Source organism: Ranitomeya variabilis, chromosome 1 (genome assembly GCF_051348905.1).
Source record: "Ranitomeya variabilis isolate aRanVar5 chromosome 1, aRanVar5.hap1, whole genome shotgun sequence".
NCBI lineage: Eukaryota > Metazoa > Chordata > Amphibia > Anura > Dendrobatidae > Ranitomeya > Ranitomeya variabilis.
Genome location: NC_135232.1, coordinates 461,455,031 through 461,477,970, shown reverse-complemented (window position 1 = coordinate 461,477,970; position 22,940 = coordinate 461,455,031). Strand labels below are relative to the sequence as shown.

Here is a 22,940-nt window from a genome sequence, read left to right as displayed (position 1 = left end):
TGAAATTCTACTCTGAATGCCCCCTACAAGGTCATTAATAAATATGTTAAAAAGAAGAGGGCCCAATACTGACCCCTGTGGTACCCCACTGCTAACCGCGACCCAGTCCGAGTGTGCTCCATTAATAACCACCCTTTGTTTCCTATCCCTGAGCCAGCTCTCAACCCACTTACACATATTTTCCCCTATCCCCATTACTCTCATTTTATGTATCAACCTTTTGTGTGGCACCGTATCAAAAGCTTTGGAAAAGTCCATATACACTACGTCCACTGGGTTCCCTTGGTCCAGTCCGGAACTTACCTCTTCATAGAAGCTGATCAAATTAGTCTGACATGAGCGGTCCCTAGTAAACCCGTGCTGATACTGGGTCATGAGGTTATTCCTCTTCAGATACTCCAGTATAGCATCCCTTAGAATGCCCTCCAGGATTTTACCCACAGTAGAGGTTAAACTTACTGGCCTATAATTACCGAGTTCAGTTTTTGCCCCTTTTTTGAATATTGGCACCACATTTGCTATACGCCAGTCCTGTGGTACAGACCCTGTTATTATGGACTCTTTAAAGATTAAAAATAATGGTCTATCAATGACTGTACTTAGTTCCTGCAGTACTCGGGGGTGTATCCCATCCGGGCCCGGAGATTTGTCAATTTTAGTGATTTTTAGACGCCGCTGTACTTCCTGCTGGGTTAAGCAGGTGACATTTAATGGGAAATTTTTATCACTAGTCATATTGGCTGCCATGGGATTTTCTTTTGTAAATACTGATGAAAAAAAGTCATTTAGCAGATTGGCTTTTTCCTCATCCTCATCCACCATTTCACCCAGACTATTTTTAAGGGGGCCAACACTGTCATTTTTTAGTTTCTTACTATTTATATAGTTAAAGAATATTTTGGGATTATTTTTACTCTCTCTGGCAATGAGTCTCTCTGTCTCAATCTTTGCTGCCTTGATTTGCTTTTTACAGAATTTATTTAATTTTCTGTATTTATTTAATGCCTCCTCACTACCTACTTCCTTTAATTCTCTAAATGCTTTCTTTTTGTCATTTATTGCGCCCCTTACAGCTCTATTTAGCCATATTGGTTTCCTCCTATTTCTAGTATGTTTATTCCCATACGGTATATACTGTGCACAGGTCCTATCCAGGATGCTAATAAACGTCTCCCATTTTCTTTGTGTATTTTTGTGTCTCAGGATATCGTCCCAGTTAATTGCACCAAGATCCTCTCTCATCCGTTGGAAATTTGCCCTCCTGAAGTTTAGTGTCCTTGTCACCCCCCTACTACCCATCTTATTAAAGGTTACATGAAAACTTATTATTTTATGATCACTATTCCCCAAGTGACCCCCAACCCTTATATTTGATATGTGGTCTGGCCTGTTGGTTAATATTAGGTCTAGCAGTGCCCCCCTCCTTGTTGGGTCCTGAACCAGCTGTGAAAGGTAATTGTCTCTCATAGTTGTCAAAAAACGATTACCTTTGCTGGAACTGCAGGTTTCTGTTCCCCAATCTATTTCAGGGTAGTTGAAGTCCCCCATAATAATGACTTCTCCTTGAGTCGCAGCTTCATCTATTTGCTTTACGAGGATATTCTCCATTGCTTCCATTATTTTTGGAGATTTATAACAAACCCCTATCAGTAATTTATTATTTTTTCCCCCTCCCCTTATCTCCACCCACAGGAACTCCACATTTTCATTAAATTCACCTATATTATCACGCAGGATGGGTTTTAAGGAAGATTTTACATATAGACACACCCCTCCCCCTCGCTTATCTGTACGGTCATTTCTGAACAGGCTATAGCCCTGCAAGTTAACAGCCCAGTCATAGCTCTCATCCAGCCACGTCTCAGATATCCCCGCCATGTCATAATTATGCTCCAACAACATTAGTTCTAATTCGTCCATTTTGTTGGCGAGACTTCTGGCATTAGTATACATGCACTTGATGTTACTCTCTGTACCTCTATTCTTTCTTAAATTATTAACTGTTCTAACCCCACCCCCCAATTGTGTTCCACTTGTTGTTGATTCTTCACCAAAAAATGACATTTGGTATCTTTATGTTTGAAGCATGTTATGTGGGAAAAGGTTGAATAGTTCCAGGGGGCCGAATACTTTCGCAAGGCACTGTAAGTGATGAAATAATTGACGCTCACTCATGAGAGATGATGAACATGAGGCTCCATTGGTCACTCCCAGTCATGTTTCATGGGCGATGAGATTACTGACGTGAAATGTGACCTATCGAGCGTCGTTCTCAAAATGACGCTCCATAAATGCTGTTGAGAATCGCTGGACTTCATGGGAACCATAATGGATTACATTGGCGATGAGACTATTCTTTTTTTAATAATAAATGGGTGAACCAGGGAGTGTGCTGTGGAGTCTTTATTCAGATAAACCTTTTATCTTGTGTGTCTTTTTATTTTTAAATGCGAGGCTAGTAGTGGGGGTGTCTGATAGATGCCTCTCCATTGCTAACCCCTGGGCTTGATGCCAGTAGACATTACACAGCTGACATCAACCCTGAAAACTACTAACCTCATGGACAACGGACCAGGGCAATTGGAAAAACTAATGCTAAGCACCAGAATTGTTGCATCTAATGAATGCAGCATTTCTGAGGCGGCAGAGAGCAGGTCTTATTAGGATGGGAAGGGGCCAAATCCATGGACCTTCCTGTTGTGAATTCCGTTCTGGAGCTCCCTCCTGTGGTTGCTAATGGTATTTTTGTGAGTTCTGCCCTTGGGCTCCCTCTGGTGGTTTCGAGTGGAACTGCTGCTCCTTTAGGTAGCTGTAGCAGCTGCCTTCACTAATCGCCTTGCCTGGGTTTGTTATTTAAACCTGCTCTGGGCTTTAGTTCATGCCAGCTGTCAATGTTCTTGGTTGGATTTGGTTCTCTCCTTGGATTTCTCATATGGCCTGTCCTTGTCAGCAAAAGATAAGTTTTTGCTAGTTCTTGTTTGTCCATTTGCTTGGACTCTATTGCTCTGCAAATATGTCTCTTTTTGTCCAGCTTGTCATTATGTAATTTCAGGCTAGCTGGAAGCTCTGGGAAAGCAGATTTGCCCCTCCACACCGTGAGTCGGTGTGGAGTTCATTTTTGTAAACTCTGCGTGGATTTTGTAGCTTTTAATACTGACCGCACAGTATCCTTTTCTCTCTGTCTATCAAGTTTAATATTGGCCTCCTTTGCTGAAATCTGATTTCATTTCTGTGTACGTCATTTCCCTCTCCACTCACAGCCAATATTTGTGGGGGGCTGTCTTTCCTTTTGAGGTTTTCTCTGAGGCAAGATAGCTTTCTATTTCCTTCTTTAGGGGTAGTTAGTTCTTAGGCTGTGAAGAGGTGTCTAGGGAGAGTCAGGAACATCCCACGGCTATTACTAGTGTTGTTGTTAGGATTAGGGACTGCGGTCAGTAGAGATACCACCTCAGAGCTCGTTCCATGTTGCGTTTTAGCCACCAGGTCATATCAGTGTGGCCTCTTAACCACCAGGTCATAACACCTTCCCAGCCTATTAGTATCAGCACCCCAACTCTCTGCCTTTGCTTTAGCTGGATATTAAATGTAGGGAGCACCCACAACATTTTTTGGGGTCCCCTCATTTTTAATAACCTGCAAACTCAAAACAGACAGCTTAGTTTGATATTAATAGGCTGGAAAGGATCATGGATATTGGCTCCTTCCCAACATAATAAGAACAGCTCACAGCTGTCTGCTTTCCCTTGGCTGGCTATTAAAAATAGGGGGGACCCAATGTTGTTTTGTCATTTATATATTTAACAAGTATAGTAAACTACACACGCAAGGCACTGCTCCACTCCTCCACTTGAACCTACACCTCCTGGTTCAACATTATTTTTTATATTTTTTCACACATTGTTATTTTAAGTTTATACCCTATCCACATTTGTTTGCAGGGCAATTGTCCTTCTCTTACCCCCATTAAACTTCCTTTTACAGCCTCTTAGCTCTTACATTGACCATTTTACAGTTATTTTACAGCACCAACGTTGGGGTCACTATTGGCTTCTATGGGGTTCATGGTCAAGTTCAGCTTAAGTTCTGGTACACAAGCCGAACTTTGGAGTTTGGCTGAACCTGATGAACTCAAGCATCCATGACTCTGCTTTTATTTAGTCAAAATGGTGAGAAAATGATGTTCTAGCCTCTCTGCAACCACTCTCTTTAAGTCACTGAGGCAGTGCTGATCAGTGATTAAGTTACAGCTCTTTATACAGTGAGTGAATAACTCCATAGACCTCTTTGTCTTTTAAAAAGGTTTTTCAATCAAAGTACCGTGGAGTGATTGTAGTGCACTCAATGTATAGTAAAATAATCACTCCCCTGCACCCCCCGATGACTCAGAAAGAGTGATTACAGGGAGAATACAGCTTTATTTACTTCTTGTAGTTGCACATCCAATAACTAGTTACACAAGATTTCAATTCTATTTTCCTGCAGATAACTCTACATCTGCAGGTACATAGCTTTTTCTGGAAATGTCAGATTTCCTCTAAAGGTCAACTCAAATTTAGAAGCCTTTTTATCATTTTCTGCTCCCTTATCTGAGAACCACAAGTTCTCTAGTATACCCTGTTTCATTATAGGTGGAAACATACATCACTGCAACTCAGGATTAGAGATCAGCAAATCTTCCAAAATTCACAAACAGACATAGATGTATCAGCCATCCGTTGGTGGAATGATTTAACTATCTACAGTCTATTATCTACAGTTCTAGAGCATTGCAGTCATATGACTATGTGAAGCATTACTGATCTTACTAGCGTATGGGGCCGATGAGCAGAGGGGGCCTGCACCGGGCCCCCTCTGTTCTGCTCTTCGGGCAACCAGCGGCAGGATCCTGCCACTTCAGTGACTGATAGCGCGTCCTCCGAAGCACGATCAGTTAAAATCTGTTGCTGTGCAGGAGATATGTCAGCCACCAGCCAAGCACAGGCCGGCAGCTTACGCCAGCGCACATGTCGCTGTCATATGCCGGGATGAAACTGAGCGACTAAGCTGAATCGTAGGTGAGGACATTGCTGGAGCTCGACCAGATAAGGAAAAACTTTTCACATTTTTTTGTAAAGCCGCGGTATGGGGCATAATATACCGGTATGAGGGTGCATTATACTACTATGGGGGGAAGAGAAAGGGGATGCATTATACTATGGGGCTGCTGCATTATACTGCTATGGGGCTGCTGCATTATACTATCGGTGCATTATACTACTATGGGCCTGCTGCATTATAATATGGGTGCATTATACTGCTATGGGCCTGCTGCATTATACTATGGGGTGCATTATACTGCTATAGGGCTGCTGCACTATACTATGGGTGTGTTATACTGCTATGGGGATGCTGCATTATACTGCTATGAGGCTGCTGCATTATACTGCTATGGGGCTACTGCATTATACTGCTATGGGGCTGTTGCATTATACTTCTATGGGGCTGCATTATAGAGCTATGGGGTTGCATTATAGTGCTATGGGGTGCATTATAGTGCTATGGGGGTGCATTATAGTGCTATGGGGCTGCATTATAGTACTATTGGGGTGCATTATACATCTATCTTGGTGCATTATACTGCTATGTGGGTGAATTATACTGTTATGTGGGTGCATTATACTATATATGACTATGGGGTACATTATGCTACTATGGGGGTGCATTACACTGCTATATATGACTATGGGGTACCTTATGCTATAATGGACTATAGCATGAATATGTGGGCAATATGGAGAGACATGGGGGAAGTATGGAGAGACATGAGGCAGAATGGGAGGACGCATGGGGTCCAGAATGTGGTATATTATTACAGTAGGGGATAATTGAAGGATATTATTTTTGAGGATACCGTTTTCTGTGTGGGGGAGGAGATGTCCTGTTACTGTGCAGGGTGACACAGTCACTTTTTTTCTTCATCTGGCTTAGTATAGAGGTTGGGGAAAATTGGGGAATGTACTCTAGGTAACTGTGTTATTTTTCTGCAGAGACGAGTCCTGGCTGGAAGACGTGATGTCGGTGTGCGCTGGATGAAGATGAAAAGCGAAGACAGTGTGTTACCTGTACACTGACACTACACACTGTATACTATATACAGAGCTCTTGCATATAATGTCACAGGTGATAACTGTATTACCTGTACACTGACACAATATACAGAGCTCCTGTGTATAATGTCACCGCTGATCACTGTATTACCTGTTATGGACCTGGTGGTAAGGAGCACCCGGAATGACCTGATGAGTAAACTAATAATCGGAACAAGCTCTGGGAAAGTGGGAACTCGGCTGACCGCAAACCCTACTCCTATCACACAAACTAGAAATAGCCGTGGAGCGTACCTAACTCTCCCTAGATGCCTCTTCACAGCCTAAGAGCTAACTACCCCTAAAGATAGAAATAGAAGCCTATGCTTGCCTCAGAGAAATTCCCCAGAGGTAAAGGCAGCCCCCCACATATATTGACTGTGAGTTAAGAGGAAAGTCACAAACACAGGAATGAAACAGGTTTTAGCAAAGGAGGCCAGACTTCACTAAAATAGTCAGAGGATAGCAAAGGGAACTATGCGGTCAGCACAAAAGACTACAAAAAACCACGCAGAGTAAGCAAAAAGACTCCCCACACCGACTCACGGTGTGAAGGTGTCACTCTGCACCCCAGAGCTTCCAGCTAGCAAGGGAATATCATGATAGCAAGCTGGACCAGAAATTAGCAGTACTAAGAAATATATTCAGGAAGCAGTAACAACAAATGAACTAGCAAAGACTTAGCTTCTGCTGGAGTAGACAGGTCCTCAGAGAAGTCCAAGAGAGATCTGAACCAATACTGAAACATTGACAGCTGGCATCAAGTAACGATCTGAGTGGAGTTAAATAGGGAAGCCAGCAAGCAATAAACGAGAGCAGCTGACAAAGCCAACCTCAGTGACCAGCAGTTCCGCTCAAAGCCACCAGAGGGAGTCCAAGAGCAGAACTAACCAAAGTACCATTCATGACCACAGGAGGGAGTCCGAGAACGGAATTCACAACAATTACCTGTACACTGACAATATATACAGAGCTCCTGTTTATAATATCACCAGTGATCACGGTATTACCTGTACACTATATACAGAGCTCGTGTATATAATGTCACTGGTGATCACTGTATTACCTTTACACTATATACAGAGCTTCTGTGAATAATGTCACCGCTGATCACTGTATTACCTGTACACTGACACTATATACAGATCTACTGTGTATAACGTCACTGGTGATCACCTAATTACCTGTACACTGACACAATATACAGAGCTCCTGTATATAATGTCACCGGTGATAATTGTATTACCTGTACATGGTCACTGTATATTAAGTACAGGCCTCCTGTGCACAATGGCACTCATGGTAATATTAGTATAGTGTTTTTTCAGTATTGTAGTATTTGGTCACTATGTTGTGGTAATATGTGGTCTGGACATGGCGTGGCGGTATTTGTTCCTTGTATGTAGTATTTTCCGGTCACCATGTGGTGGTAATATGTAGTCTGGTCATGGTGTGGCGGTTTTTGTTACTTGTATGTGGTATTATTTGTTCACTATATGGTGGTAATATGTGGTCTAGACATGGTGTGGTGGTATTTGGTCCTTGTTTGTGATATTATTGGTCATTTTAAAAATTGAAAAATAAATAAAAATATACCTAAATTGTATTGGATATTTTAACAAATGTTTAGTAAGTTACAGTAGAGTAGCGCCCGGCCAAAAGAGTCTATCTTGTCATAGTGGGGGATTAAAAAATATTTTAGCCACAACAAAAGCTGCTGGTTATGTATGTGGTGATGGGAACTGTAAATGTGTGATTTGTGAGGATGTGGTGCAGAAGTGGAGTTTTTCCAAGAGAGGACGGTGGGACTGTGGATGCTTCGAGGGGTGGAGGCGGGGCTGGATTGGAGCCTGGGTGGACTTTCAAGGGTCTTTCCATAGTGAAGAGTGCTGGATACGTGTGTCAAGTACTAAGGAGGCTGAGTAACATTCCCCTTTAATGTTTCAACACAGAACCGATTCATGATATGTCTAACCTAATGAAAGAAGAGATCTTCTGATTCCCAGATGAAACCCTGATCTTATTGATCTTCATCTGATCCCCAGATAAGAATCTGATCTTACTGATCGTCTTTTGATCCTCAGATAACAGTCTGATCTTACTGATCCTCTTCTGATCCTCAGATGAGAGTCTGATCTGACTAATCCTTTTCTGATTCTCAGATAAGAGTTTGATCTGATTGATCCTATTCTGATCCTCAGATAATACTCTGATCTTACTGATCCTCAGATGAGAGTGTGATCTTACTAATAATCTTCTGATCTTCAGATAAGAGTCTGATCTTAGGGTACCGTCACACCGTGCAATTTTCGTCGCTACGACGGCACGATCCGTGACGTCGCAGCGTCGTATGAGTATCGCTCCAGCGTCGTAGACTGCGGTCACACTTTGCAATCACGGCGCTGGAGCGATGCCGAGGTTCGCTGGTAACCAGGGTAAACATCGGGTAACTAAGCGCAGGGCCGCGCTTAGTAACCCGATGTTTACCGTGGTTACCAGCGTAAAAGTAAAAAAAAAAAAAAACGTACATACTCACCATCTGATGTCCGTCAGGTCCCTTGCAGTCTGCTTCCCGCTCTGACTGAGTGCAGCCGTACAGTGAGAGCAGAGCGCAGCGGTGACGTCACCGCTGTGATCTGCTCTCACTTTCCGGCCGGCGCTCACAGTCAGAGCGGGAAGCAGACTGCAAGGGACCTGACGGACATCAGATGGTGAGTATGTACGGTTTGTTTTTTTTTACTTTTACGCTGGTAACCACGGTAAACATCGGGTTACTAAGCGCGGCCCTGCGCTTAGTAACCCGATGTTTACCCTGGTTACAAGCGAACGCATCGCTGGATCGCTGTCACACACAACGATCCAGCGATGACAGCGGGAGATCCAGCGACGAAAGAAAGTTTCAAACGATCTGCTACGACGTACGATTCTCAGCAGGGTCCCTGATCGCTGCTGCGTGTCAGACACTGCGATATCGTAACGATATCGCTAGAACGTCACGAATCGTACCGTCGTAGCGATCGTAATTGCACTGTGTGACAGTACCCTTAGGGTACCGTCACACATTGAAATTTCCATCGCTACGACGTTACGATTCGTGACGTTCTAGCGATATCGTTACGATATCGCTGTGTCTGACACGCTACTGCGATCAGACACCCTGCTGAGAATCGTACGTCGTAGCAGATCGTTTGGAACTTTCTTTCGTCGCTTGATCACCCGCTGACATCGCTGGATCGTTGTGTGTGACAGCGATCCAGCGATGTCTTCGCTTGTAACCAGGGTAAACATTGGGTAACTAAGCGCAGGGCCGCGCTTAGTAACCCGATGTTTACCCTGGTTACAAGCGTAAACGTAAAAAAACAAACCGTACATACTCACCCGTCGGTGTCCTTCAGGTCCCTTGCCGTCTGCTTCCTGCTCTGAGTGCCGGCCGGAAAGTGAGAGCAGATCACAGCGGTGCTGCGCTCTGCTCTCACTGTACGGCTGCACTCAGAGCAGGAAGCAGACGGCAAGGGACCTGAAGGACACCGACGGGTGAGTATGTACGGTTTGTTTTTTTACGTTTACGCTGGTAACCAGGGTAAACATCGGGTTACTAAGCGCGGCCCTGCGCTTAGTTACCCGATGTTTACCCTGGTTACCCGGGGACTTCGGCATCGCTCCAGCGCCGTGATTGCAACGTGTGACCGCAGTCTACGACGCTAGAGCGATGCTTATACGACGCTGCGACGTCACGAATCATGCCGTCGCAGCGATGAAAATTTCAATGTGACGGTACCCTTAGTTAGTGATCCTCTTCTGATCCTCAGATAAGAGTTTGATCTTTTGATCCTCTTCTGATCCTCAGATAAGAGTTTGATCTTTTGATCCTGTTCTGATCCTCAGATAAGAGTCTGATATTATTGACACTCTTCTAATCCTCAGATAAAAGTCTGACATGATTGATCCTCTTCTGATGCTCAGATAAAAGTCTGATATGATTGATACTCTTCTGATCCTCAGATAAGACTTTGAATTTTTAAAGGGAACCTGTCACCCCCAAAATCGAAGGTGAGCTGAGCCCACCAGCATCAGGGGCTTATCTACAGCATTCTGTAATTCTGTAGATAAGCCCCCGATGTATCCTGAAAGATGAGAAAAAGAGGTTATATTATACTCACCCAGGGGCGCTCCCGGTCCGGTTCTGGTCCGATGAGCATCGCGGTCCGGTCCGGGGCCTCCCATCTTCATTCCATGATGTCCTCTTCTTGTATTCACGCTGCGGCTCCGGTGCAGGCGTACTTTGTCTGCCCTGTTGAGGGCAGAGCAAAGTACTGCAGTGCGCAGATGCCGGGAAAGATCAGAGAGGCCCAGCGCCTACGCACTGCAGTACTTTGTTCTGCCCTCAACAGGGCTGACAAAGTACGCCGGAGCCGGAGCGTGAAGACAAGAAGAGGACGTCATCGTAAGAAGATGGGAGGCCCCGGACCGGACCGCGATGCCCATCGTACCAGAACTGGACCAGGACCGCCCCTGGGTGAGGATAATCTAATCTCTTTTTCTCATCTTTCAGGTCACATCGGGGCTTATCTACAGCATTACAGAATGCTGTAGATAAGCCCCTGATGCTGGTGGGCTTAGCTCACCTTTGATTTTGGGGGTGACAGGTTCCCTTTAATTCAAGTAATTACAAAATCGATTTTTACACAATTCCAAAAGCCTCTTGTAAACATTAAACTAATATTAGCCAAATCAGCCAATATCAATTGCTTTGATTTCAGACTGCAGATCATTTTGTATTCAGGAGATAAGTCATCTCTCGTAGAGAACACTGGAGTGCTCAGCAAAGCGAGTGCTTTTATGTATAGGAGAACCGTCCGAGATGGCTACCGGCTGAACGATTTGCCAACAGCCATCTAATATGTAAGTGACTTGTACAGTTTAAATACAGTTTTTAACCCATGGAATACCCCTTTAGTTATCTCTCCTTACAAAAATGTCAGTAGCCGAGTGTACACAATTAATCTTCTTCTAGCCTTTAGGAAATGTAAAACTAACAGTTATAAATTATTTGCATTAGGCCAATCTAAGATAACAATCAGGTATTTTTTATATTCATCTTAACAATTCATAAGCCTCATATTCTACGACCTGGTCTAGGACTGCAGGAGCTGGCTGTAATAACAGCACCCCTCTGACTTTTTAGTGAACTGCCATGAAAACATGCACCCAAATCAGCAAAATTTGTATCAAAATGTCCAAACATCAGTGGCTTACCTGAAATATTAAATACAAACTTGACTTTCTGATCAGTTGCAGGAATATTCACCCTTTTATGTCTTTTCACGCGTAGATGCGATGGGGTATCAGTAATGGATTTTTCACCTAGTTCATCTTCTGTTACATCAAAAACATCATCATAGGAGTAATCCAATCTGTTAGCAGCCCCCCAGCCACCGGGTCCTGGAAATGGTTAAAATAATGACATTTATAGTTTGCTTTTTTTCATTTCAGTGGGTAATCGGTCACCAGGTTTTTGCTATGTAATCTGATAGAAGCATGATAAAGGGCCAGAGACCCTGATTCCATTGATGTATCATTTAGTGGTCTGCTTAATGTAGTTTTGATAAAATCACTGTTTTCTCTGTTGCACATATAGCAGTTCTGTGAATGCTGAGCCTCGTCTCCACCACTGATTGACAGATTTCTGTGTGCACTGTGCATAGGCAGAAAGCTGCTAGACAGTGACTGGGGACAAGTTTAAGCAGAGCACTATGACTACATGGCATGACACAACTATGATAATCAATATGATAATCTGATGGAAAAACACAAATTTTATTGAAACTACACTAAAACATCCAGTAAGTGATACACTGCTGGAATCAGGGTTGCAATTTCTACATAATTCTGCTCTCAATTTAAATAGTACAAATCAGCTGACAGATTCCTTTGAAAGAAAAATAGCTTTTTTAAAATTAATTAGAGCATTTGAAGAAAACTCATAAACTGTAAATGAACTAAAAATGATCAAGTCTTAGTTGTTAATTGTTCAGTTACCTATGGCAAATCCATTCTCATAATCATAATTGTATTCAAGGCACAGTCGCTGGTACTGGTCTTCTAGCCGGCAATCAATGTCATCGACATCATTACAGAAAGAGGGAACCTGTAAATAAATACCAGCCTATTAAGCACTACACCAACTAATGTAAGTCACCTCTGCAGTATATAACCAAAACACAATGCTTACTTTGGCTAAAAGTACAGAAAAATATTGTGATTCATTTCATCTTGTAAATTCCATAGAAAAAAAAGGCCAGTTAAACCCATAAACTAACCTTGTCCTTGAACACTTACATATAGAAATACCATTAAAGTTTGCTCCAGAATTTCTGGACCTTTAGGTGATTTAAATTAAACCTGAGTTTGAGATCATACTTTAAGAACACCAAATAAACAGAATTCTACACCAATTGGCACAATTTTACCAGAATTTTCCAAATTCATAATTTGGACTCTGCATTCATAAATGTGCACACGTTGCGGATTTTGATGCGGATCCGCAACGTTTTTGGAATTGCATCAAATCTGCAGTGCAGTGCACAACCAATGTTTATCAATGTGAAATTGACATTTGGTGTGCACATGCTGCAGAAAAAAAACAAAGGGAATTGCAGCGTTTTTTTTTTCCCACAGCATGTCAATTCTTTTTGAGGATCTGCAGCATTTCTGCACCCATTGACTTCCATTGTGTCAGGGCAATCCACAGCAAAACTGTAGGTTTAAAAAAGATCTGCAGATTTGCTGCAGATGTGCCTGCGAGAAACGCTGCAGATCGGGAGGGGGAAGACTGTGTGTGTGCGGAGAAGATGTGCGAGGCTGTGTGCAGGGCTGTGTGTGGGTTTTTGTGTGTATCTGAGTGTGTGTACATGGGTGTGCGGGGCTGTGTATGTGTGCAGGGCTGTGTGTGTCTGTGTGTGCGCGTGGGTGTGCAGGGCTGTGCGAGTCTATGTTTATGCACGTGGGTGTGCGGGGCTGTGCGGAGCTGTGTGTGTGCGGGGCTGTGTGCGTTTGTGTGCGGGGCTGTGCGGGGCTCTGTGTGTGTGCAGGGCAGTATGTGTGTGTGCGTGCGATTCTATGTGTAGGCGGGTATCATCCGATGGGACTACTAATCCCATCCGGCTATGCCTGCTACAGTGACAAGTAGCCGGATGATGGGACAGCAGTAGTCCCATCATCCGGCTACTGTGTTCAAGTGTAAAAAAAACACATGCACACATACAGTACATACATATAGACATACAGTACATACAACATACAGTACATACTCACCAATCACCTAGTCCCCAAAGCCCTCAATCACCTGTAAAAAAATTAAAATAATAAACCAACAATATACTCCCTGATCCAATGTAATCCATGAAATAAAGAGTGTCCCACAACGATCTCCCGTTGAGAGCTGTCACATAGACAGATACGACCGCTCTCCAGGGGCTCCGGTGATACAATGACAGAAGGTATCCTTCCGCACTGTATCCCTCCGCCTTGAGTACAGTATATTTCATACTGTCACTTGCGGCACCGCTGCGTGGGAAAATTCTCACACAGCATTGCCATAAAGTGAGAGCCTTAACTCAGGTAACCTCTTCAGTGATGCATTGCAGAAGCCAATGTCTCCAGTCAGTGTGTCACTGGAGGACTACAGACCTGTCACATCTCCTGATGTGACAGCTCTGTAGGGGAGATTGTCGTGGGACAGTCGTTATTCAATGGACTGCATCGGACCAGGGAGTATTTGTGTTGGTTTATTATTTTAATTTTTTTTCAGGAGATCGAGGGCATCACATGGATTGGCAGAATAATATAGAAGGCAAAACTGTGTGGTGTTTTATTTCATTAAAATACTTTTTTCTGGCTGTGTGTTTATTTAACCCATTAATAACTATAGGATTAGTAATGGATAGGTGTCTTATTGACGCCTCTCCATTACTAAGCTGGCTTGACGTGACTTACAATTCAAAGGTGGGATAAACCCCCAACTATTACCCCATATGCCACCACTACAGGTCAGTGGGAAGAGAGAGGCTAAGTGCCGGAAATGGCACATCTTTAAAATGCACCATTTCTGGGGCGGCTGTAAGCTGGTGATTGTAGCCATGGGGGCCAATATCCATGGCCCCTTCCTAGGCTATGAATATCAGCCCACAGCTGTCTGCATAGCCTTTTCTGGCAATTAATTATAGGGGGACCCCACATCGTTTTTTTTTTTTTGAGTTCTCCCTATTTTAAAAAGCCATTAAAGGCTAAATATACAGCTGCAAGCTGACATTCATAGCCTGGGAATATCCATGGATATTAACCTCTTCACAGGCTACACACATCGGCCCCAGTCGCTGGCTTTCTCTCTCTGGTGCAGAAAATTGCGCGGGAGCCAACATCATTTTCTTTTCAATTTTTTTTATAAATTATAAAGATATTGTGGTTAAGGCTGGGGTCACACTTGTGAGAAACTCGCACGAGTCTCGCCTCTCAATACCCGGCACTGCCGCCGGCACGCAGGACCGGAATGTGCGGCTGGGTTTATTTCTATGCAGCTGAAAGCTCCAGTCCCGAGTGCTGGCGGCAGTGGAGGGTATTGAGGTGGGAGACTTGTGCGAGTGTCTCGCAAGTGTGACCCCGGGCCTAATTCAGATTTTGTGTGTGTGTGTGTGTATCTTTATTTAACTCTTTATGTACCATTTTATTATGTTTATTACTAAATATCGGGCTTGGTATTATCTATCTATCTATCTATCTATCTATCTATCTATCTATCTATCTATCTATCTGTCTATCTATCTCAATAGATGGATAGATAGAAAGAAAGATATGGGATAGATAGATATAGATAGATAGATAGATAGATAGATAGATAGATAGATAGATAGATAGATAGATAGATAGATAGATACAGTAGATAGGAATCCAAAAACAGGAGCAGCACACCATTGTTTGTGAAATAAGAGCTTTTTTATTCAGCCCATGACAGCGACGTTTCAGTCCAAAGAAGTGAACCTTTTTCAAGCAATTTTCATTTCTTTGGCCCGAAACTTTGCTGTCATGGGCTGAATAAAATAGCTCTTATTTCACAAACAATGGTGTGCTGCTCCTGTTTTTGGATTCCTACATTTAAGGTTTGGTCTTTGCCTTTGGGAGCTTTTCTGCACCAGGACTCTTTTCTTGTCTTTTGTGCTGCTCTGCTTTATTTTTACATATAGATAGATAGATAGATAGATAGATAGATAGATAGATAGATAGACAGATAGATAGATACTGTAGACAAAGACCGTGTTGTGAGGTCGAAACGTTGCACCACTTAGTGCTGGATTAAAGTCCACAATTTTTCTTGAACTGGAGTGCTGCCTGATTTTTTTCTATTTTTTTTTATCTATCTATCTATCTATCTATCTATCTATCTATCTATCTATCTATCTATCTATCCCATCTATCTATCTATCAAACAATATCTATCTATCTATCTATCTATCCCATATCTATCTATCTATCTATCTATCTATCTCATATCTATCTATCTATCCCATATCTATCTATCTATCTATCAAACAATATCTATCTATCTATCTATCTATCTATCTATCTATCTATCTATCTATCTATCCCATATCTATCTATCTATCTCATATCTATCTATCTATCTATCTATCTATCTATCTATCCCATATCTATCTATCTATCTATCTATCTATCTATCTATCTCATATCTATCTATCTATCTCATATCTATCTATCTATCTATCTATCTATCTATCTATCTATCTATCTATCTATCTCATATCGATCTATCTATCTATCTCATATCGATCTATCTATCCCATATCTATCTATCTATCTATCTATCTATCTATCTATCTATCTATCTATCTATCTATCTATCTATATGTGTAAACATTGTTCTTCAATGGAGTATGTAAAAGAAGAGGTTGGACAAGAAATGACATCACAATTCTTTTTTTTTTGTTCAGTAATAAATCTTTATTTAGCTTTCAAAAACGCATACAAATCCGCATGGAAAAAATGCATGAAAATCCACATCAAAAACGCATTAAAATCGCATCAAATCTTTGCAGATTTTTACCTGCGTTTTCTGTCAAGAGAAGCAGAATCTGTGCAGAAAATTCCACAGGCAAATCTGCAAAGTGTGCACACCCTTAGAGTAGAGTCTGAAAATGGGTCCAATGTATCAGCTTGGCTAATCCCGGATGATAAATTTGATGTACCATTAATCACTTATTAAATTTACTTGGTTTCTTTTACGCCCTTAAATTGTGGTGCATGATGGAATATTTTTTCAATCACTTTTCTTCTAAAACAAAAAAACAAAACGCTATTTGTTGGTTGAGCCACAAAAAGTTTCTAAGGCCGGTTTCACACGTCAGTGGCTCCGGTACGTGAGGTGACAGTTTCCTCACGTACCGGAGACACTGACACACGTAGACCCATAAAAATCAATGCATCTGTGCAGATGTCATTGATTTTTTGCGGACCGTGTCTCCGTGTGCCAAACACGGAGACATGTCAGTGTTCGTGGGAGCGCACGTATTACACGGACCCAATAGAGTCAATGGGTCTGTGTAAAACACGGACCTCACACGAACATTCTCTGTCTGGGGTCTGTGTGCGTGCAGGAGACAGCGCTACAGTAAGCGCAGTCCCCCCCACATGGTGCTGAATCCGCGATTCATATGTTCCCGGCAGCAGCTTTTGCTGCAGAGAAAATATGAATAATAGTGTTTAAAATAAAGATCTATGTGTCCGCCGCCCCCCCACCCCCTGTGCGCCCCCCCGCTGGTCAGAAAATACTTACCCGGGTCCCCTGTCGGCTGTCGCTCCTTCCTGGTCTGGCCGCGGCTTACTGTATGCGGTCACGTGGGGCCGATCATTTACAATCATGAATAGTCGGCTCCGCCCCTATGGGAGGTGGAGCCACATATTCATGACTGTAAATGATCGGGCCCACGTGACCGCATACACTAGAAGCCGCGGCCAGACCAGGAAGGAGCGACAGCTGACGGGGGACCCGGGTAAGTATTTTCTGACCAGCGGGGGGGCGCACAGGGGGTGGAAGGGCGGCGGACACATAGATCTTTATTTTAAACACTATTATTCATATTTTCTCTGCAGCAAACGCTGCTGCAGGGAACATATGAATCGTGGCTTCAGCATGATGCAGAGTGGGTACCACACGCTCCGTGTGGTACCCACTCGCCATACGGGCGGCACACGTGTGCCGCACGTATGGCCTCCGTGAGTTCCCAGGCACACGGACAACTCCGGTACCGATTTATTCCGGTACCGGAATTATCTGGACGTGTGGGACAGCCCTAAGACACATAACAGGTCTAAACCGTGATGTGACACAAAGTGCCAAATGTTGCCACATTTTCACCAAGGTTCCTTACAAACAGAATAGTAATATGAGGGAGGAGCTCTGCCTTTAGCTCCTCCTTTTCTCCCGTCTCCTCTCCATGGAATCTTATCAGCACCCTCTGTCATCTCCTATCTCCATCACGTAACAATCTGTCTTCACTGAATACAGATTTTCCCCGTGAATTCAGAATTTTGAGAGTAAATGATTAACCCTGGAGGAGAAATAAGCAGATTTCTCTGATAAGATATGTTACAAAGTTTTTATTTTCATGAGTACCATTGATTTATGAAATAAAAAATAAATGATGGCTACTCATTATAGTTACTCACTCTCCTGTAAGATCTTCACTTGGTTTTTCACATATTTTAAAAAAAGAACTTTATTCAAGTTGCCAGAAACGTAAGTACTTGTAATTATATTTCACTTTGTGTGACATAACACGTAACAGTAATTTCCCTAATTGCCATGTACTGAATTAAATGCAAGCTAAATTATTTTGTTTAGGCAGTGTTTAACGCATTTATTCCCATGATATTATGTGACTAGTAGTTAAAGGAGTTGTCTCAGCACAAACATAGCTAGAATATGCTATTAATGTCTGATCAGTGAACATTTTCATTAGCTAGGGGTTGATTACAAAGTTAGAGGTTGTCGACTTTCAGAAAACATTTTGGGTATAAGCTTCTTTAGTTAAAAAATAGACTGAGTATTATATATCCTCTCCAAGTCCAGCACAGGCTCTGGATGAACGGGTTTTGTGTGACCATACTATAAAAAAGAAGTAATGCTCATCTTACCAATCCCTCGATTCTCACATTGCGGCGTATTCTACCTCACCCACTGGCCACTGTGTTTTGTTATTTCACCACTGGAGTGGTGCTTAAAATGCAAATCACCTGCCGCATGTCTGATACTCACCTTCCGATGTTTTCATCTGTTTTCACCGCTGCTCCAGTCCGTCTGCCGCAGTTTGTGACCTGCTGGTTGTAACAAGGTTTCATGGAGCGAGCCAGAGGTCACTAATCAGTGTTAGTCTACGAGAACCTCGTTCTGGCCTTATAGACTTGCATTGAGAGCTTATGATATAACTTCTGAGTTCCGGCCAATCAGAAGATTGGCTCACAAGATGGCGCTGCGGGACCGAAGCAATGCCAAAAAATGGTGACAACACCGGAGGGTGAGTATATGACCTGGGGCAGGGGACTAAGAAAACAAAACAATGGAGTGGTGCTTTAATTGTTGATGTGGACAATCTGACCACTGCAACCAATCATTCCACCACTGAAGTCAGTACTGCAGACAGAGACTGGCTGTGTCTGTTTGACATGTTATTGCTGGAGCATAAAGAGCAAAGATATGTGGAAGTGTTGGAATGAGGGTGGTGAGGGATTGATAATTGTTAGTGTTTCTCCATTTATTACATTCTTTGCAGTTTTCGAAAAATAGTTTGTTGGCTGGATAATCTTTTTAAAGATTAATTTAGTATGTTAACATATACAATTTTGGACACTTCTGGTGAGGTCAGTGGGGCATTATTTCCAAAAAGGAAAATAATGTAATCGTAGGTCATCTTCATGCAACTATTTGCCCACAGCTGTTTCTACTGTATTCTGTGGAAGAACTTTGGAACCTCCATTGTTGACGTCATCTCTGCTTTCATCATCTTCAATGTGTTCCGGGGTGTCACTGTTCCTGGCTTGTTGTAAATTATTTGCAAAGTACTATAGTAAAATCCATACTTTTATAAATGAGGAAAAAAGCTAACTCACATACCATTTTGCCAAGTGATGTCTGAAAAGCATCTGCAAAGTTCTTCAGCAGGTTGGTGTCATCACATCGTGTGGCCTTGTACAGCATTTCAAATGATTTGAATCCATGATTAGCAAAACGTTTCACTGTGGATTGCAAGTGTAAATGAAGAACTTTACCAGTACTTAAGGTATTCTTTAGTAACACTCTCGATTACAACATTATCATTCATAGTGCATACCAGAGCAGTCAGGCCAATCTGTTGTTTGTGGTGGCATCCATAACCCATCTTTAAAAGTACAGTAGAAATTCTGAGCAGAACCTTCTGCTACTTCAAAGCCCTCCTTACACTGTATGGTGCAGTTTACACCATCCATGTCCTTGGAGCAGACAAATTCTCCATTTTGAGGCGTTGATGGAATCTCACATGGAGAACCTATGGATGAAATGGTAACAGCATAACATAATGTAAGTTTGTTTTTTTTTTCAGTAAATTTTACGATGTTAAGAAATGTATTATTAACCAAACCCTGTTTGATTAAGCAACAAGCGCTATATGTGGAGGACATTTTTACCCTAAAAGGATGGGAAATACGGAGATGTGATAACGAAACAAAAAGACAACCACCACTAATGATGAGGCTCAGAAACAGATGTGACATTCTGGAAAAAATAATGTTTCTTGAAATTAAAGAAAATCTGTCAGCAAATAAAAATATATTTACCTGCAGCCATAGAAATAATCTGCAGGTAAATACCATTTTAACTATGTGCAGGTGTCTAAAAGAAAGTGCAGCTGCAGGGAGAAAATAAACTTATGTTTTCCCTGTTTCCATTTCCAGTCATCAGCGCAGTGAGAACTCCTGCCCACCAATAACTGATATCCTGATCTGCAGCTTGCATGCTAATCAACCTCATGCTAAATCCATAGGCAGGGCCGGACTGGCCATAGGGCAGTTCTGGCAAATGCCAGAAGGGCCGATGGCAGTAGTGGGCCGCTCGAATGTGCCGCTGTCGGCACACTCCCCACGCTGTCGCGGCACACTCCCGGCCCCGCATTCAACTATACCGGTGTCATAGACGCCGGTACAGTTGAATGCAATGATGGAGGAGAGAGCGTCCGCTGACGCCCCCTCTCCCATCATTCCCCGCTCTGCCTGCCGCTGACACTGCGGGTGCGCGATGACATCATATCATCGTGCACATGCTGTGCGACCGGGCGGGCAGACTGCGACTGCTGAGACCGGAGCCAGGAGCAGCGCGGGGCACGAGGAGAGAGGTGAGTAGTGTGTTTGTTTTTTTTAATCAATGAGTGATGACTGGATTGTGGAGCTATTGGGGGGGGGGGCTGCCTGCCTGCCTGCCTGCCGGGCTGCCTGCCTGCATTACATTCTATGGGGGCTGCCTGCCTGCATTACATTCTATGGGGGGCTGCCTGCCTGCATTACATTCTATGGGGGGCTGCCTGCCTGCATTACATTCTATGGGGGCTGCCTGCCTGCATTACATTCTATGGGGGCTGCCTGCCTGCATTACATTCTATGGGGGGCTGCCTGCCTGCATTACATTCTATGGGGGCTGCCTGCCTGCATTACATTCTATGGGGGCTGCCTGCCTGCATTACATTCTATGGGGGTCTGCCTGCCTGCATTACATTCTATGGGGAGCTGCCTGCCTGCATTACATTCTATGGGGGGCTGCCTGCCTGCATTACATTCTATGGGGGCTGCCTGCCTGCATTACATTCTATGGGGGCTGCCTGCCTGCATTACATTCTATGGGGGCTGCCTGCCTGCATTACATTCTATGGGGGGCTGCCTGCCTGCATTACATTCTATGGGGGCTGCCTGCCTGCATTACATTCTATGGGGGGCTGCCTGCCTGCATTACATTCTATGGGGGGCTGCCTGCCTGCATTACATTCTATGGGGGCTGCCTGCCTGCATTACATTCTATGGGGGCTGCCTGCCTGCATTACATTCTATGGGGGCTGCCTGCCTGCATTACATTCTATGGAGGCTGCCTGCCTGCATTACATTGTATGGGGGCTGCCTGCCTGCATTACATTCTATGGGGGGCTGCCTGCCTGCATTACATTCTATGGGGGGCTGCCTGCCTGCATTACATTCTATGGGGGGCTGCCTGCCTGCATTACATTCTATGGGGGCTGCCTGCCTGCATTACATTCTATGGGGGCTGCCTGCCTGCATTACATTCTATGGGGGCTGCCTGCCTGCATTACATTCTATGGGGGCTGCCTGCCTGCATTACATTCTATGGGGGCTGGCTGCATTCCATTCCATGGGCCTGTGCTGCATTATATTCTATTGGGCTGGCTGCATTCCATTCCATGGGCCTGTGCTGCATTATATTCTATGGGGCTGTGCTGTATTACATTCTATGGGGCTGTGCTGCATTACATTCTATGGGGGCTGCCTGCATTACATTCTATGGGGGCTGCCTGCATTACATTCTATGGGGGCTGTGCTGCATTATATTGTATGGTGGCTGCCTGCATTACATTCTATGGGGGCTGGCTGCATTCCATTCCATGGGCATGTGCTGCATTATATTCTATGGGGCTGGCTGCATTCCATTCCATGGGCCTGTGCTGCATTATATTCTATGGGGCTGGCTGCATTCCATTCCATGGGCCTGTGCTGCATTATATTCTATGGGGCTGGCTGCATTACATTGTATGGTGGCTGTGCTGCATTATATTGTATGGTGACTGTGCTGCATTATATTGTATGGGGCTGTGCTGCATTATATTCTATGGGGCTGTGCTGCATTATATTCTATGGGGCTGTGCTGTATTACATTCTATGGGGCTGTGCTGCATTTAATTCTATGGGGCTGGCTGCATTACATTCTGTGGGGGCTGTGCTGCATTACATTCTATGGGGACTGTGCTGCATTAAATTCTATGGGGCTGTTCTGTATTACATTCTATGGGGCTGGCTGCATTACATTCTATGGGGGCTGTGCTGTATTACATTCTATGGGGGCTGTGCTGTATTACATTCTATGGGGGCTGTGCTGTATTATAGTCTATGGGGGCTGTGCTGTATTATAGTCTATGGGGGCTGTGCTGTATTACATTCTATGGGGACTGAGCTGTAATGCTGTATACAGCTGTAATTATATGTTATATAGTCGTGTTACACTCCCCTCACTTCTTGTAGCCTACAAGTGTACAAAGATATTATACAGTCACCATGCGACAAGTGGGCCTGTGTGACTTCAAATGCCAGGGCTGAATTTTAGTCCCAGTCCGGCCCTGTCCATAGGTATTAATATGTAGCTTGTCTGCCCCCTACACCTCCCTTTGTATCTAAAATGGCTTTTACTCTTCTGTGAACAATTTTACAAGATTTTTGAGTGAGTTTTGGGGAATATTTGCCCATTCATCCAGAAGAGCATTTGTGACGTCAGACACTGGTGCTAGATGTCAGAACTTGGCTTGCTATCTAAAGCACATAGACCAAACTCTGAAGAAAAAATGATAGCATTATCCATCTCCACCCAATTTTATGGTTGGGACAGTGCAGTCAGGCAGGTCATGTTCTCCTGGCACTTGGCCAATCCACACTCATGCATCAGATGCCGGAAGTGTGATTCGTCACTCCGCAGAACAAGTTTTCACTGCTTCAGGG

At 43.6% G+C, this 22,940-nt stretch overlaps 1 protein-coding gene across 1 annotated transcript in view; it reads right to left on the bottom strand.

The window, feature by feature from the left end:
• The window catches only part of SVEP1 (sushi, von Willebrand factor type A, EGF and pentraxin domain containing 1), a 476,580-nt gene that overhangs the window by 256,630 nt on the left and 197,010 nt on the right, over window positions 1-22,940 (bottom strand). Inside the window, exons 12-15 of the mRNA XM_077250467.1 lie at window positions 19,526-19,720; window positions 19,309-19,430; window positions 12,165-12,273; window positions 11,382-11,567 (exon numbers count right to left, since the gene is read on the bottom strand). Of these exons, the coding sequence (XP_077106582.1) occupies window positions 11,382-11,567; window positions 12,165-12,273; window positions 19,309-19,430; window positions 19,526-19,720 (612 nt within the window). The remainder of the gene's footprint in view (window positions 1-11,381; window positions 11,568-12,164; window positions 12,274-19,308; window positions 19,431-19,525; window positions 19,721-22,940) is intronic.